This window comes from Eleutherodactylus coqui, chromosome 10 (assembly GCF_035609145.1).
Source record: "Eleutherodactylus coqui strain aEleCoq1 chromosome 10, aEleCoq1.hap1, whole genome shotgun sequence".
NCBI lineage: Eukaryota > Metazoa > Chordata > Amphibia > Anura > Eleutherodactylidae > Eleutherodactylus > Eleutherodactylus coqui.
The window spans coordinates 48,575,857-48,591,515 of record NC_089846.1 but is presented as its reverse complement, the minus strand read 5'-3'; the positions used below and the strand labels follow the sequence as shown (position 1 = coordinate 48,591,515).

Genomic DNA, 15,659 nt, shown 5'->3' with positions numbered 1-15,659 from the left:
GTCTATTTACATGGTGGCTGTGCAGCTGAAAAATGATCATTTTTAGATCAGCATAAAAGATGAGATCAATGAAAAAGGAGCAAATTATTGTTTACTGTTCGCTCGCTGAAAAGAGCTTGGAAGACTATTGCTCTTCAGGTGTGATTTCCCTCTCAAGCAGCCAGTGTGGAGCTTAGTTACCTTCCTCCTTTGTCAATGGAGCAGATTTATCAATGGGTTCACATCTGTGCCAAAGCCACATTTATAAGGCCCCGGGGATAATTTTTTGGATGCAAAGAAAGCTATTTATAAATGTACTGGATTTACACATGAAATGTTGTTTCCCATAAGGGCTGCTGGATGATCTCAACATTCCTAAGCAGTACATCCCTGTACTGGGATTCCATGACAGTCCCTACGAGACTATGATCATATACTATCCCGCCCATAAAGAGTACAGTATGAGCAGCCTACAAGTACCCTCTCTGGAGTAAATGTATTACAGGTTGAGAAACAAGCGATTAGTGTCTCCGTCAGCAGTTACGTCGCCTCTGATGGCAAGTATAGCATGACATTAGCATCCAAGCTACAGAAATCTTAAAGGAACTTTGAAGGACCCATTTCACGTCAATGAGGCCGTTGGGCACTGTTTGGAACTGCTGTACATCACAAAGGACACCGTAAGGAAGGGTATGGGGAGAGCAACTAGAAGGTGTGAGGAGACTTATACGGCCATCCATGGCCCTCTAGCAAATATACAAATGGAAAGATAGAACAATACCTCTACAGCGCCATCTATTGGAATACAGCATTCCTGCAAGTCAATGTCAGACTTTTTAACAAGCCTTGTAACAATCACTGAGAATTGTGAGCCAAAGCCAGAATATTCTCCAGAAAGAGAAGATAACCATCCACAGACAGCTGTTTTGTGATGATTGCCCCTCATCAGTCTGCAGCAGATTTCTGGCTTGGCTAGTGGAAGGCCTATAGATGTGGATCAGGAAGGGTATTGTTTCTCCTTAGGGAGAGCACCACGTTCTAGGTGTAAGGGTTTCTTCAGATGACCATGATTTCGTCCCATTGTGCGGACATGAACATTACGGATGTAAAACGTAACAAAACCATTGATTTAAATGGTTTTGTTTTGACTAGCGGGATTATAACACATTAATACTACACGCAAGAAAAGATAGGACTTGCCCTATCTTTCTCATATGTAGTATTTTGACGTACGAGAAATGATAGGGTAAGACTTATAGCGCAGAGTTTGCGTAGCAAAAAAAAAAAGGAAAAAAATCACTGGTTGACGCTGAAATAGCGGCCAGACTATTTGCGCATGCGCCTATGTGTTTAAGGACTAAGGCGAAAGCAAGAAACATATCAATTTATCTTTCCATGTCAAGAGAAATGTTAACAGGCCCAATAACTGTGTGTATATGTGTATATACAATATAATATACGTGTGGGTGCGTGTATGTCCAACTAAGGATGTTCAGTTCTTTGCTGCAGTTTTGCTGATGTGGTAGTAATGTGGATTTTGGAATCTTCACAGTATAATAGTTATCTCCAATCCCGACTACATAGAGCCATGGTTTTCATATCTAGCACTGATATCGGCTACCAAGCCCTAAACAGCTGCATGGAAGTTGAACTAAATGCTTCTGTACTAAGGTCATAGAGCATAAAGAAGCAAGGTTACATTATATGTCTCCCCCACTATCCACATCCCTTGTTCTTTGGGTATGTGGTGGAAGAGAGCCATGTCAGCACTTTCTGCTTAATGGTAGTGAATGATAGTTTAATGGCCAGGCTACAGGCCTCAACTCTCATTCTTGACCACCTATACATATATGATATGAAAAGGGTGGGAATTCTGTAGCCAGACCTAAGATCTAGTGAACTACCTGCCTGGCAGCTCTCTACTGATATACCGTATACTGGTACCACAACAGATACCACTTGTCAACAGTCTGCCTCATTTATATATAGGATTCTGGTGATGTACTGTATATCTGATAGAAACAATACAAGGTGACTAAGTGTTATACCACAGAACCAGCTTTTCAGCATTCAGATATTATTTTGGATATGGTTGACATTCTACCCAACGTCAGACAATTGGCACCTCCAATTCACAACCTCAAAGGATTTTGACAATGATGAAACATTACAGAAACCTCTGTCTAGAATCCCAAACAAACCTTATTTCTATGCAGCGAGTTAATAAGATAAATTGCATAGATACATTTTGAACATATTATATCTTACATGCACTGTATAATTTGATACTTGGTAAAATGGAAAAGCTTTACAAATATGAACCGCATGACTACTTTAGGAATTCTTTTTTTATTATATTTACTGATACATAATCTGAGATGCATATTAGCAGCCAAGTCATCACATGTCAGAAAGCAACATTGTATCAAACAACAAGTCTGAATACCAAGAGCAATCCATGACCCTGGAATCAGTGTTACATAAATAGTCATAATGGTGTTCTTCAGTATAAATTCTATTAGCCTGGAGGCGACTATAGCTCCACTAGTAGTCATGGCATAAGTTGCTTATAATCAGAGACGTTCAGTGTCAGGAGACAGAAGAGCAGCTGTACAGCAGCAGTGGGACGGGTGATGAGACCCAGTTCAGATTCACAACAGTGAATATGAATGAAGGCCGCACATATGCACTAAGCTATAGATTTCCAGAAACCCAACACAATGGGGCAGATTTACTAATTCTGCCTAACCATTAGGCTGGGTTCTCACATGCCCAGTCATCTCGCTTTTTGTCTTCTGGCATGTAATGAAGCGCTGGAGGATAGATAAATGGTGCCAGAACCGATCCCATAGTTGTCAATGTCATCCGTTGTGTCCAGCTCTGGTGTGGAAACACTGGCTGGACACAACTGATGTATGTCCAACAAATTCTGCTCTTGCTGACAACTTTATCTTCCAAAAAGTAGAAGAGAAAAAAAGGGGATCTGCTATCTTGGACCTAATTCTCACCAACAGGGAGGAAATGGTTGAGGACGTAAGGGTGGCTGGGACCTTAGGAGGCAGTGATAATGCTGTCCTTAAATTCTGGATAAAAGGGGAGGAAGACGTGAGAAAACTCAGACCTCGAGGTTGGATTTCAGAAAGGCACATTTTAATGAACTTACAAAAGTTCATAGGAAGGACTAATGACTAGATGTTTTTAAGGACAGAAATGTCCAGGAAGGTTGGGAAATATTGAGAAATGAGATTCTCAAAACACAATCATTAACAATGCCTAAAAGAAGGAGGGATGGGAAGTATTTAAAGAGACCAGGATGGATGAACACAGAACTTGCACACGTTAAAAACAAAAAAAAATTTGTTTATCAAATGAAAAAAGGGGTGAATACCTGAAGAATATAGTGGGGTCGGCAGAAACTGTAGGGCAAGTGTCAGAAAAGCTAAAGCTAATAATGAATTGAGGCTTGCAACAGAGGCCAAAAGCAATAAAACAGGATTTTGGGGGGTATGTCAAAAGCAAAAGAAAAGTCAAAGATGCTATTGGATGCTTACAAGATGAAAATGGTGAATTGGTTAAGAATGATGTTGAGAAGGTCGAACTTTTAAATTCCTATTTTGTATCTGTTTTCTCTCAGAAAGTAGATGTAACATCAACTGATCCTCCCTGTGCTATTGGGGAAATAAAAGAATACAGGCTATCTATAAGCAGAGAGATGGTGAGGGAACACTTAGCTAACGTAAATTAATTCAAGTCTCAAGGTTCACATAAATTACACACTAGGATACTAAAGGAAGCAGCGGAGGTAATTGCTGAACAACTCGACATAATCTTTGAGAATTCCTGGAGAACAGAAGTCTCAGAAGTTTGGAAAGGGCAAATGTTGTCCCTATCTTCAAAAAAGGGAAGAAGTTGGATCCAGGAAACTACAGGCCTGTGAGCCTGAATTCTATAACGGGAAAGATCTTTGAACAAATTATTTAACAGCATGTATGCAAGTACTTGGATAAAAATGGAGTAATTAACCAGAGCCAGCATGGGTTTGTAACAAACAAGTCATGCCAGGCGAATTTAATTTCCTTCTATGACAGAATCACTGACTGGGTTGATCAGGGAAATGCGATATAGTATATCTTGACTTTATTAAAGCATTTGACAAAGTATCTCCTACTATACTTATTGAAAAAATGACCAAATATGGGATTGACAAGACAACTGTTAGGTGGATTCAGAAGCGGCTGAGTGATCGTACTCAAAGAGTGGTCATAAATAGCTGCACATCCAATGTATCAAGTGGGGTAACACAAGGCTCTGTCCTAGGCCCAGTGCTGTTCAACATTTTTATAAATGATCTAGAGGAGGGAATTGATGGGAAACTGATCAAATTCGCAGACTACACAAAGCTCAGAGGGATAGCTAACACTAGGAAAGAGAGAGAGAGTATTCAAAAAAATCTAGAAAAGCAGGAACAGTTGGCGGCGACTAACAGAATGGTATTTAACAAGAAGAAATGCAAAGTCCTACATCTGGGCAAGAAAAATGAAAAAAGCACATACAGAATGGGAGGAATTGGGCTAAGCAGCACATGTGAAAAAGACTTGGGTATACTAATAGATCATAGACTGAACATGAGTCAACAATTTGATGCAGCAGCCAAAAAGGCAAACGTGATTCTGGGATGTATTAAGAGAAGTATAGAGTCTAAATCACGTGAGGTCATAATCCCCCTCTACTCTTCCTTGGTCAGACCTCATCTGGAATACGGTGTCCAGTTCTGGGCACCCCACTTTAAAAAAGACATAGACAAACTGGAGCAAGTTCAGAGAAGAGTTACCAAGATGGTGACAGTGCGGAGGGATCAGCCCTATGCTCATTTGCACAAGGAAAGAATAGAAGCAATAGGATGAAACTGAAAGGGAGGAGATGGAAATTAGATATTAGAAAAAACTTTCTGACTGTGAGGGTGATCAATGAGTGGAACAGGTTACCATGGGAGGTGGTGAGTTCTCCTTCAATGGAAGTGTTCAACCAAAGGCTGGACAAATATCTGTCTGGGGTGATTTAGTGAATCCTGCACTGCGCAGGGGGTTGGACCCGATGACCCTGGAGGTCCCTTCCAACTCTACCATTCTATGATTCTATGTGAATGCAGTATAAGACAGTGCAAATAGCCTAAAGTTGTTTTCACACGGCTGAGGAAATTGTGCAAGATTTGTATGTTGCAAGTCACACAAATCTCACATGAATATGACCCCCATTCTTTTGAATGGGGTGCAGTTTTTGTCCGCATCGAAAAAAATTTGCGGCATGTCCTATTTTTGGGCATTCCCTCGGAAGGCCTCACATCGCTCATTGTTTTCAATGGGGCAGACACAGCATCACACGATGTACGAGGCGCACACGCAGTGTTCCTAACAAAAAAACGCCTCGCATTTGCAGGGACATCACACATTGGCTAGCGCGATATCGGGCCGAGTTTCATTGCCTGGTATCGCATTCACCCATGTGAAATTAGCCTAAGGGTATGTTCATGCATGGCAGAAAAAACTGCACCAAAGTCTACTATTGGCGCAAATTTTGACTCTGATTCACAGCAGACTCCACCGCTTCAAGTGAAGGCTGTGAAATTTGCTGCAGATTAGTTGGCTTACTTTACGATAACTTTTGCAACAAAATTTTGGCACAATTTGAAGCAATTTTTGGTGCATGGTGTCACATTTAGACCATATCCACCATGAAGCCATAACCCTTTTCAGACGCGGCAAAAAAATATCCAAAAGTGTCTAAAACAAGTCTTTATTGTCATGCAAAGCATGTGAGCCAATTTTCACTTGCAATTTGTGCCAGAAAATTGGCAACTTTTTAATAGTAAATCTGCCTCAATGTATTTTCATTATCATGTATGTATCTTTGCAATTCCATGTGAGTTAGACTGGTGCTGCTGAGATCCAATGAATAATAATGTTGGCATCTATGTTGGTAATACTGTCATAATGGAGCAGGGTATAAAAGAGGGTCTACTGATCCCTGAGGAGGAAGTGTGTGATTGGATAGAAAGAAAGAATACTTTTTTGGTGCCCAGCTCCCCTCTGGTCGTGGTGCCTGTACACCCCGGCTCTGCAGCATAATGATTAGCCAGCTTAATGTCTGACCTGAACTGAGAAGTATGTGTTACAAAGTGGAAATCTCCCGCTGCGTCTAACTCTGTCCCCAATATGTACAAATCCCTAACAGAAGGACACGTGGACTTTGAAGTGTGCCAGGCACCACACTGTGGGTTAACTCAATAATCCACAGCTGGGAACAAGCATTTAATATCAATGTTATATTTTTAGAGACAAATGTAACAAAACTGAAAGCCGTGTATCCAGTGTGCACAACCAACAACCCACATTAAACAGCTGTGACAAGACAGCACTCCATAGAGGGACAGCAATCAGTGCTGCCAATTGTAATTAGCATCAGGCTTTATTAAACTAAGACTGTAATTCAGATCTTTTATTGCAATATGAGAATGTAATGCATTTATTGCATTTATGGGTTAGAATAATCTTGTTCAGGGGTCTCCAAAGGGTTAAATGACATTTAGTCCTGCTACATCTATGCATCTGTCTGCTATAACTCACTATGCTATCCCAATGTGTTACCTGCTGATTGAGGTAGTACTGCAATAAAACTAATATATTAATTTTAGGGAATTATCAAAATGGCAAATTCAGCTCTGCTGCATTTATGTTTTAGTATACAGAAAGGTAGAGTTACCTTGAGGCTGCGTCAAGTGCTTTCTGGGCTTTGTGATACAACAGAAGTGGGGGAACATCCAGTCTATCAGCGCAGTCGATATTCAAGGGGAAAGTTTAGTAGTGCGATCATCCAAAGGTTAAATTCTGAAGGTACTAAGAAGAATGCAGGATAGAGGAAGGTTGAATGCCAGCTCAGCCAGTCACCCTGCCGAGCTGTTGTCACTGAGTGTGCAAAGCAGAGGTGATCAGGGAAAAGTCCTTGAGAGAACCGAGGCCCCACCTATCGCAGAGCTCCTACCAATGAGCAGACCGGCTCGCCCACTGTGTAGAGAGAGACGGTGCCAGGTATGACTGGCATAGGATGTGACAGACTGATGTTACGTGGTACGATCAGTTTACACAGCACTGTGTACAGTCACTAGTTTATCACACATTAATCATTTGATAGCAATACAACCATAAACTTGAGTCTCTCCAGACAGGTCCTCAATAGTGTGGTGGGGGTCCACCGCTCAGGATCCCCTCTGACCAGTGTCAGTATGGCCAGCACTGGAAGCAGATAATGCTATCTGTACTACAGCAGCTCAGTTTGGTACTGAAGGCACAGCTTCTACTGAATTTCATTGTCTGCAGTACCAACCCAGGCCTCTGCAATGTTGGCAGCGCTATCTACTTCCTGACAGCGGGCCTAGCAATCAGATGACTGGCCAGGGTACAAAGCGGCAGACCTCCATAGATCACCTATTGATGATCTATCCTCCAGGTAGGTCATCAATAGTAAAAGTCCTGGACAACCCCTTTAACATGTAACATGGCTGCAAGAGATAAAGCTCGGTCCACGACATTGTGCAAGATCCATTACATGACGGACACCAGCAGTGCCAACAGACCCATTAACTAACAGTGGGATCTGCTGGGTTCTGCCTAAGTGACCATCATTTTCATAGGAATAATAGTACATGTATGTGAGCACAGCCTTAAGCAGTATGCAGGGTAAGTGATAAGCTGGGAGACAATCCCAATGCGTTCTGTGATGTCACCACGTGACGTCATCTGACATACATGGATGACTCAGAAAACGTCTGAAAAAACTGTATATTAGTGGAAATGTCTTTACAGGGCTGTCCGAGTCTGTTCCCTATGCAGTCACATAACTAACTGTCATATACTGACCTCCCCCCTATGTGTCCCATGTCGCCGCTCTGAGACTCCCCTCTGACGTCAGCCCCAGCCTGTATACGGGATGTCACAGGTGCTGAGCTCTGTCATTGGCTGCAGCACCTGTGAAGTTCCATAAACGTGGCCGGTCTCAGCCTGTAAACAAACAAAGGAGTGGAGGACATTGCTGCACAACAAAGTGCAACATAACTCACCATTAATCACCAGTTAAAGGGATTTTCCAGGACTCCTTAGGATAGGTAGTCCATATCCGATCGGTGGTGATCCACCCCATGTTCTCAGGCCAGTGATGTCACGTTTATTTGTCACATGCCCTGAAAGCAGCTCAGTCCCATTTAAGTGAATGGGAATGTGCTGCTATACCAGGCAACACCTCCATGACATGTACGGCGCTGTGCCTGGTATGCAGTGAAGTGGCCACACAAAATCTTTAAAAAGCTGATCGGCGGGGGTTCAAGCGACAGACCCCCAAATGATAAGATACTGATGACCTATCCTGAGGTTGGGTCACCAATAACAATGTCCTGGTAAGCCCCTTTAACATCACTGGTGGTTACAGTTCAAGGATCCACTATAAGGGGGTGGTTGCCTGCTCCAGTAGCCCTCATTGAGGCACCCCTTACAAGCTGGGACCCTGACATGTTGAAAAGTATCCTGGGCTTCATTAGGATAGAAATGGTTGTGTATACGTGGTAACCCCACCACCGAACTGAAAATGACATCACTGAATTATTATTCTTTTGAGAAATTCATTTCTCTGGATTCCATTTTTCTCTGTGCCCGCTCTAATGCCGTACTAACCTGATGAATCCAGTAGTAACTGCATAGGATACAATAGGATGTTTTGTCTGGATATAATGGCAATAATGTTAGCTGCAGACTTGGTATGACTTGGGGAGAGGGGCACAGAGCGGGTGTTACATACTGGTTAGCATTCGGTAATATTACACCCCACAGCCCTGACACCTGTTCAGCGGCCCCTTACACAGCTGCCCCACATCCAAACAGGCATTTGTTTAAGTCTAAACAGATGCCACAACTCCTACAAAACCTTCCTGGCACGTCCGAATCAGAAAATATGACAATGCTGAGAAAATCCACATTGTACAGTACATACAGGGAGTAAGCGCCTCCTAGTGGTAGCCAGGAGAAATGTTTCTTTGTAACAGATAAAAGTTTGGTATGGTGTAACCAGAGGAACAAAATGTTATTGCTCTCGTTAAGATAAACAAACTAATCTTGTAGATATGATACCTTTGCTACTGGTCTGATGAAGACACCCAAGTAGCCTCAAACCCTGCTGTTACCTCTTTCCGTTAGCCCTTGCAGGTATCATATCTACAAGACTATTTTCTTTCTCTCATGCCGATGAGACATTACCATATTTTGGCCCCCATCCTGCATCCGTAATACAGAAGTGTGTCCCGCCTTACCGCGGGTCTCTGGACCCGAACTCTGACCGTCATAGGAATGTAACTTCAAGTCAGGAGACCCGTGGTAAAGCCGGGAAACACACTGTATTAGGAACACAAAACGGGGGCCGAAATATGGTAATGTGTCACCGGCTTTACTGAGAGCAATCATGTTTATTTATTATGTTACTTCAGTCACCTGCACACGAGCGGGTTTGCATTGCGGGTTCCGCAGCAAATACCGTCCATAGCATACGATGGAAAAGTGATTGTTCCTGCAGATGAATTGAAACCAATCGCGTTTTCTGCTCGCAGAGGAAAAATCGCAGCCTGCGCCATTTTTACAAGGATTCCATGCGGATGGCTTCCATTGAAGTCAATAGAAAATGTTCGATCCGCTGTCCTTCTGCAATTGACTATGCGGAAAGGTCGCGGATACAGTGTTATTGCTAGGTGATGACACTGGAAAAGCAGGAGGCAGACAAAACATCGCAAATATGAAGAAACTTGTAGGAAAGAATGGGCTTCACATACATGTGATTAGTAGCATCATCGCAATGCGAGAAAATGGCGCGGCTTTGTCACCCGTGTGAATGAGGGCTTAGACTTAGAATACTATTGTACCGACACTGATACACTGTAACACACTGTTAGAGGCAGAATACTAATGTATCGACACTGTATTAATGTGGGTACAATAGTATTCTGTATCTAACTGTTTGTTAGAATGTATCAGTGTCGATACAATAGTATTCTGCCTCTAACAGTCTGTTACAGTATATCAGTATGGGTACAATAGTATTCTGCGTCTAGCAGTTTGTTGCAATTCATTAGTGTAGGTACAACAGTATTCTGCATCTAACAGTTTGTTACAATGTATCATTGTAACAAACTGTTAGAGGCAGAATACTATTGTACCCACACTGATACACTATAACAAACTGTTAGAGGCAGAATACTATTGTACCCATACTGATACATTCTAACAAACTGTCAGATGCAGAATACTATTGTACCCATACTGATACACTATAACAAACTGTTAGAGGCAGAATACTATTGTACCCATACTGATACACTATAACAAAATGTTAGAGGCAGAATACTATTGTACCCATACTGATACACTATAACAAACTGTTAGAGGCAGAATACTATTGTACCCATACTGATACACTATAACAAACTGTTAGAGGCAGAATACTATTGTACCCACACTGATACATTGTAACAAACTGTCAGATGCAGAATACTATTGTACCCATACTGATACATTCTAACAAACTGTCAGATGCAGAATACTATTGTACCCATACTGATACACTATAACAAACTGTTAGAGGCAGAATACTATTGTACCCATACTGATACATTGTAACAAACTGTCAGATGCAGAATACTATTGTACCCATACTGATACATTCTAACAAACTGTCAGATGCAGAATACTATTGTACCCATACTGATACACTATAACAAACTGTTAGAGGCAGAATACTATTGTACCCATACTGATACATTGTAACAAACTGTCAGATGCAGAATACTATTGTACCCATACTGATACATTCTAACAAACTGTTAGAGGCAGAATACTATTGTACCCACGCTGATACACTATAACAAACTCTTAGAAGCAGAATACTATTGTACCCACACTGATACATTGTAACAAACTGTTAGAGGCAGAATACTATTGTACCCACACTGATACATTATAACAAACTGTTAGAGGCAGAATACTATTGTACCCACACTGATACATTGTAACCAACTGTTAGAGGCAGAATACTATTGTACCCATACTGATACATTATAACGAACTGTTAGATGCAGAATACTATTGTACCCATACTGATACATTCTAACGAACTGTTAGAGGCAGAATACTATTGTACCCATACTGATACATTATAACGAACTGTTAGATGCAGAATACTATTGTACCCATACTGATACATTCTAACGAACTGTTAGAGGCAGAATACTATTGTACCCACACTGATACATTGTAACAAACTGTTAGAGGCAGAATACTATTGTACCCACACTGATACATTGTAACAAACTGTTAGAGGCAGAATACTATTGTACCCACACTGATACATTGTAACAAACTGTTAGAGGCAGAATACTATTGTACCCATACTGATACATTATAACGAACTGTTAGATGCAGAATACTATTGTACCCATACTGATACATTCTAACAAACTGTTAGAGGCAGAATACTATTGTACCCACACTGATACATTGTAACAAACTGTTAGAGGCAGAATACTATTGTACCCACACTGATATACTGTAACAAACTGTTAGAGGCAGAATACTATTGTACCCACACTGATACATTGTAACAAACTGTTAGAGGCAGAATACTATTGTACCCACACTGATACATTGTAACAAACTGTTAGAGGCAGAATACTATTGTACCCACACTGATACATTGTAACAAACTGTTAGAGGCAGAATACTATTGTACCCACACTGATACATTGTAACAAACTGTTAGAGGCAGAATACTATTGTACCCACACTGATACATTGTAACAAACTGTTAGAGGCAGAATACTATTGTACCCACACTGATACATTGTAACAAACTGTTAGAGGCAGAATACTATTGTACCCACACTGATACATTGTAACAAACTGTTAGAGGCAGAATACTATTGTACCCACACTGATACATTGTAACAAACTGTTAGAGGCAGAATACTATTGTACCCACACTGATACATTGTAACAAACTGTTAGAGGCAGAATACTATTGTACCCACACTGATACATTGTAACAAACTGTTAGAGGCAGAATACTATTGTACCCACACTGATACATTGTAACAAACTGTTAGAGGCAGAATACTATTGTACCCATACTGATACATTATAACGAACTGTTAGATGCAGAATACTATTGTACCCATACTGATACATTATAACGAACTGTTAGATGCAGAATACTATTGTATCTACACTGATAGATTGTAACAAACTGTTAGAGACAGAATATTATTCTACCCATACTGATACATTGTAACACACTGATAGATGCAGAATACTATTGTACCCATACTAATACATTATAACGAACTGTTAGAGGCAGAATACTATTGTACCCATACTGATACACTATAACAAACTGTTAGAGGCAAAATACTATTGTACCCACAGTGATACACAATAACAAACTGTTAGATGCAGAATACTATTGTATCCACACTGAAACATTATAACAAACTGATAGACGCAGAATACTATTGTACCTACACTTATGAATTGTAACAAGCTGTTAGATGCAGAATACTATTGTACCCATACTGATACATTGTAACAAACTGTTAGAGGCAGAATACTATTGTACCTAAACTGATACATTGTAACAAACTGTTAGAGACAGAATACTATTGTACCCATACTGATACATTGTAACAAACCATTAGAGGCAGAATAGTATTGTACCTACACTGATACATTGTAACAAACCGTTAGAGGCAGAATAGTATTGTACCTACACTGATACATTGTAACATACTGCTAGATGCAGATTACTATTGTACCCATACTGATACATTGTAATAAACAGTTAGAGGCAGAATACTATTGTACCTAAACTGATACATTGTAACAAACTGTTAGAGACAGAATACTATTGTACCCATACTGTTACACTGTAACAAGCAATTAGAGACAGAATAGTATTGTACCCATACTGATACATTGTAACAAACTGTTAGATGCAGAATACTATTGTACTGATACCTTGCAACAAACATAAGACACTGAACACTTCTATAGCCTCTTTGATAGATTGTAACAAGCTGTTAGATGTGTGAGCAAAACAATATTTCATCCCATGAATGTTCCACTTTGGCTGCTTTCAGCTGAGAGTATTCTTCCTAATGTGTTTGGTCGGCTTCATGGACTGGCTGCAGGGATGATGTAAATCTATAGTGCCTACATGGCCATACTGGCCATATTCTTACAGCCGTGTTAATAATGCAGCATGACCTACTTTTGTTTGTTTTTGTATTCGCATTTGTTGGTATTATTTTCTACTTGGCAAATCAGGATCCGAATTTACTCCATAGAAAATGAAACCAATTACAGCAAATACAGATCATCTACTGATGTTAGGTGCGCTTCACACGGGCGTAAGGCTGCTCTCATACATGCGTTCAGGAAATGCCATGCGACACTGCAGCATTTTACCATGATTTCGTGCGGCATTTTGAAACCCATATTACAGCATTTGACAGCATTTTTTAACGCACCCGATTCCTGTGATGAGATGCATTAATAAGCACTAAAAAACGTGAAAATAGAGAATAGTGCTCAAAAGTTGCGGCGTTAGATCTGCGAGACTGGATTGAAATCAATGGCGGTGTTTTACCGCGGTTTGTGGGTCGTTCTGGATGCTGTGCTAATCGTGGTAAAAAGCATCCTATTTACACGCGCATTTACGCTGCATATTAGCCTAATGGACGTTGTGTTTTTTGCGCATCTGTCTGGATCCCACTATTTTTTGCATGAGCATTCCTTGCATATCTGGCAAAAAACAAACAAGCACGCTGCTATTGATTTCAACTGGCAATTAGGAATAATTAGTTCAACATGCGCTATTTCCATGTGCAATACGCATGAAAATAGAACATGCTGCGTTTTTTTGCACAACCGGCCTGCATTCTCAAAAACACCCACATGATTGAGCCTATTAAAACCAATGGGTTCTATTCACTGCGTATTGCAAAGACAAAATCTGCACGGGTAATACACAGCGCAACTGCGTTCATGTGGATGAGCCCTTCCGGCTGCCATGTCATCTGTAACATGTCCGTATTACGGTGTGTTACAGTACGCTCATGTAATACTGACCGCATTTAGAGGTTGTCGGGGGGAATTTATTAACCTGCAGTAGAATTTTGGCATTAAAAAGTCACAAAAACTTTCAACTTTTTGAAGTTTTTTGAACCCTGCTTAACAAAAAGGGGTGTGGTCTCTCACAAGCCCGTTAGAGCTACTATAATCTGGTGTAAAGGATAGCGGAAATATACACCGTCACATATATATTTCATTCTGGTGCACGGACTGGCCAGGCATACGCCAAATGTATACGCCTCTGAATAGAATTGGTGCACTTAATTCCATGTTTTTCACTTAGAACTGCTCATAAAATAGCGCTGTAAGTAAATTTGCCCCGAAGTCCATCATGCAGATGCTTCAAATTGTCATTTCTGTTTTGCATACGTAAAACAGAAGAACCTAATTCCATATAGCGAGGAGGGTTCGCACAGCGGTCTATGGAAGAACTCGATTTTCCTGATGTGAGTTTGAAAAAAAAAGGGGGAAGATAAGTCCTGCCCTAAGTGCGACAAAGACAGGACAAGTCGCCAGAATCCCGCTAGTGAACACGAAACCACTGAAATCAATGCTTTGGTTTCATCACGTTTTGCGGCTGTGAACAAAAATGGCACAAAAACCAATCCATGTGTTTAAGCCCTGAGGCCGGGCTCACACAGGCGGGCTGCAGGATATACAGGCGGGCTGCAGGATATACAGGCGGGCTGCAGGATATACAGGCGGGCACGTGGTCAGTATGCCATGACATTGCGGACTGGCTGCGTGCCGCTCATGTCCATGCACTATCTTGGCGTGTATGCGTGCGTAATACGAGACAAGATAGAACATGCTGCGATTTTTCTTGCGCGCTGAATTTACGCAATTTGTGTGAGCAGCAACCTGGGATGTTGGTACAGCTTATTACACGCGCAAAAAAAGCCACTAAAAACACAATGCAAAATCCTTAAAATTTGTAGTGTTTTTCGTACAACCAAGCAAATCATGGAAAAAAGTTTGTGAAAATGTTGTTTCACTAGTAAAATCGCAGGCGCGTGCACGTGGCGCGTCGTGCGAGTGCAATGTGATATTTCTCACGCGCTCATGAAAAATTGGCGATATTGCTCAAAATAGGACATGCTGAGAAAAATCGCCCGTGCATAAAAACTAAAAATAATGGGCTACTCTCTTGTGCGAGGTCTGTCCATATCGCAATCGGACGGAACTCGCGTGAGGAAGTCGTCCGTGTAAATACGGTCTGGGCGAAAATCATCCGGATGTCTTCACCAACGACAATTTTTGCTATTTCATTACAATTTTTTTTAAAAACGGAAAAAAAACAACCCAAAAAGCTTGAGATCTCCCCAAATCTGTTCCTACAACACACTGGCGCCACAGGCACACCCTGGGTATCGCCGGCTCTTGGCATCGGGGTTTTTATGTACGTTTTACCGTATATTTTAAATGTATAAGCTCACCTATATGCTTCAAAATATCTGACATTTCTAC

General features: G+C 41.1%; 1 protein-coding gene across 3 annotated transcripts in view; it reads right to left on the bottom strand.

Annotated features, from left to right (window-relative positions):
* The window catches only part of STARD8 (StAR related lipid transfer domain containing 8), a 131,165-nt gene that overhangs the window by 86,322 nt on the left and 29,184 nt on the right, over positions 1-15,659 (bottom strand). Inside the window, exon 1 of one of the 3 annotated variants that reach the window (XM_066580986.1) lies at positions 6,739-6,888. The exons of the other annotated variants lie outside the window; for them this stretch is intronic. Within the exon in view, the coding sequence (XP_066437083.1) occupies positions 6,739-6,796 (58 nt within the window). The 5' untranslated portion in view covers positions 6,797-6,888. Of the gene's footprint in view, positions 1-6,738; positions 6,889-15,659 lie in introns of those variants that run through there. 3 annotated transcript variants of the gene reach the window in all.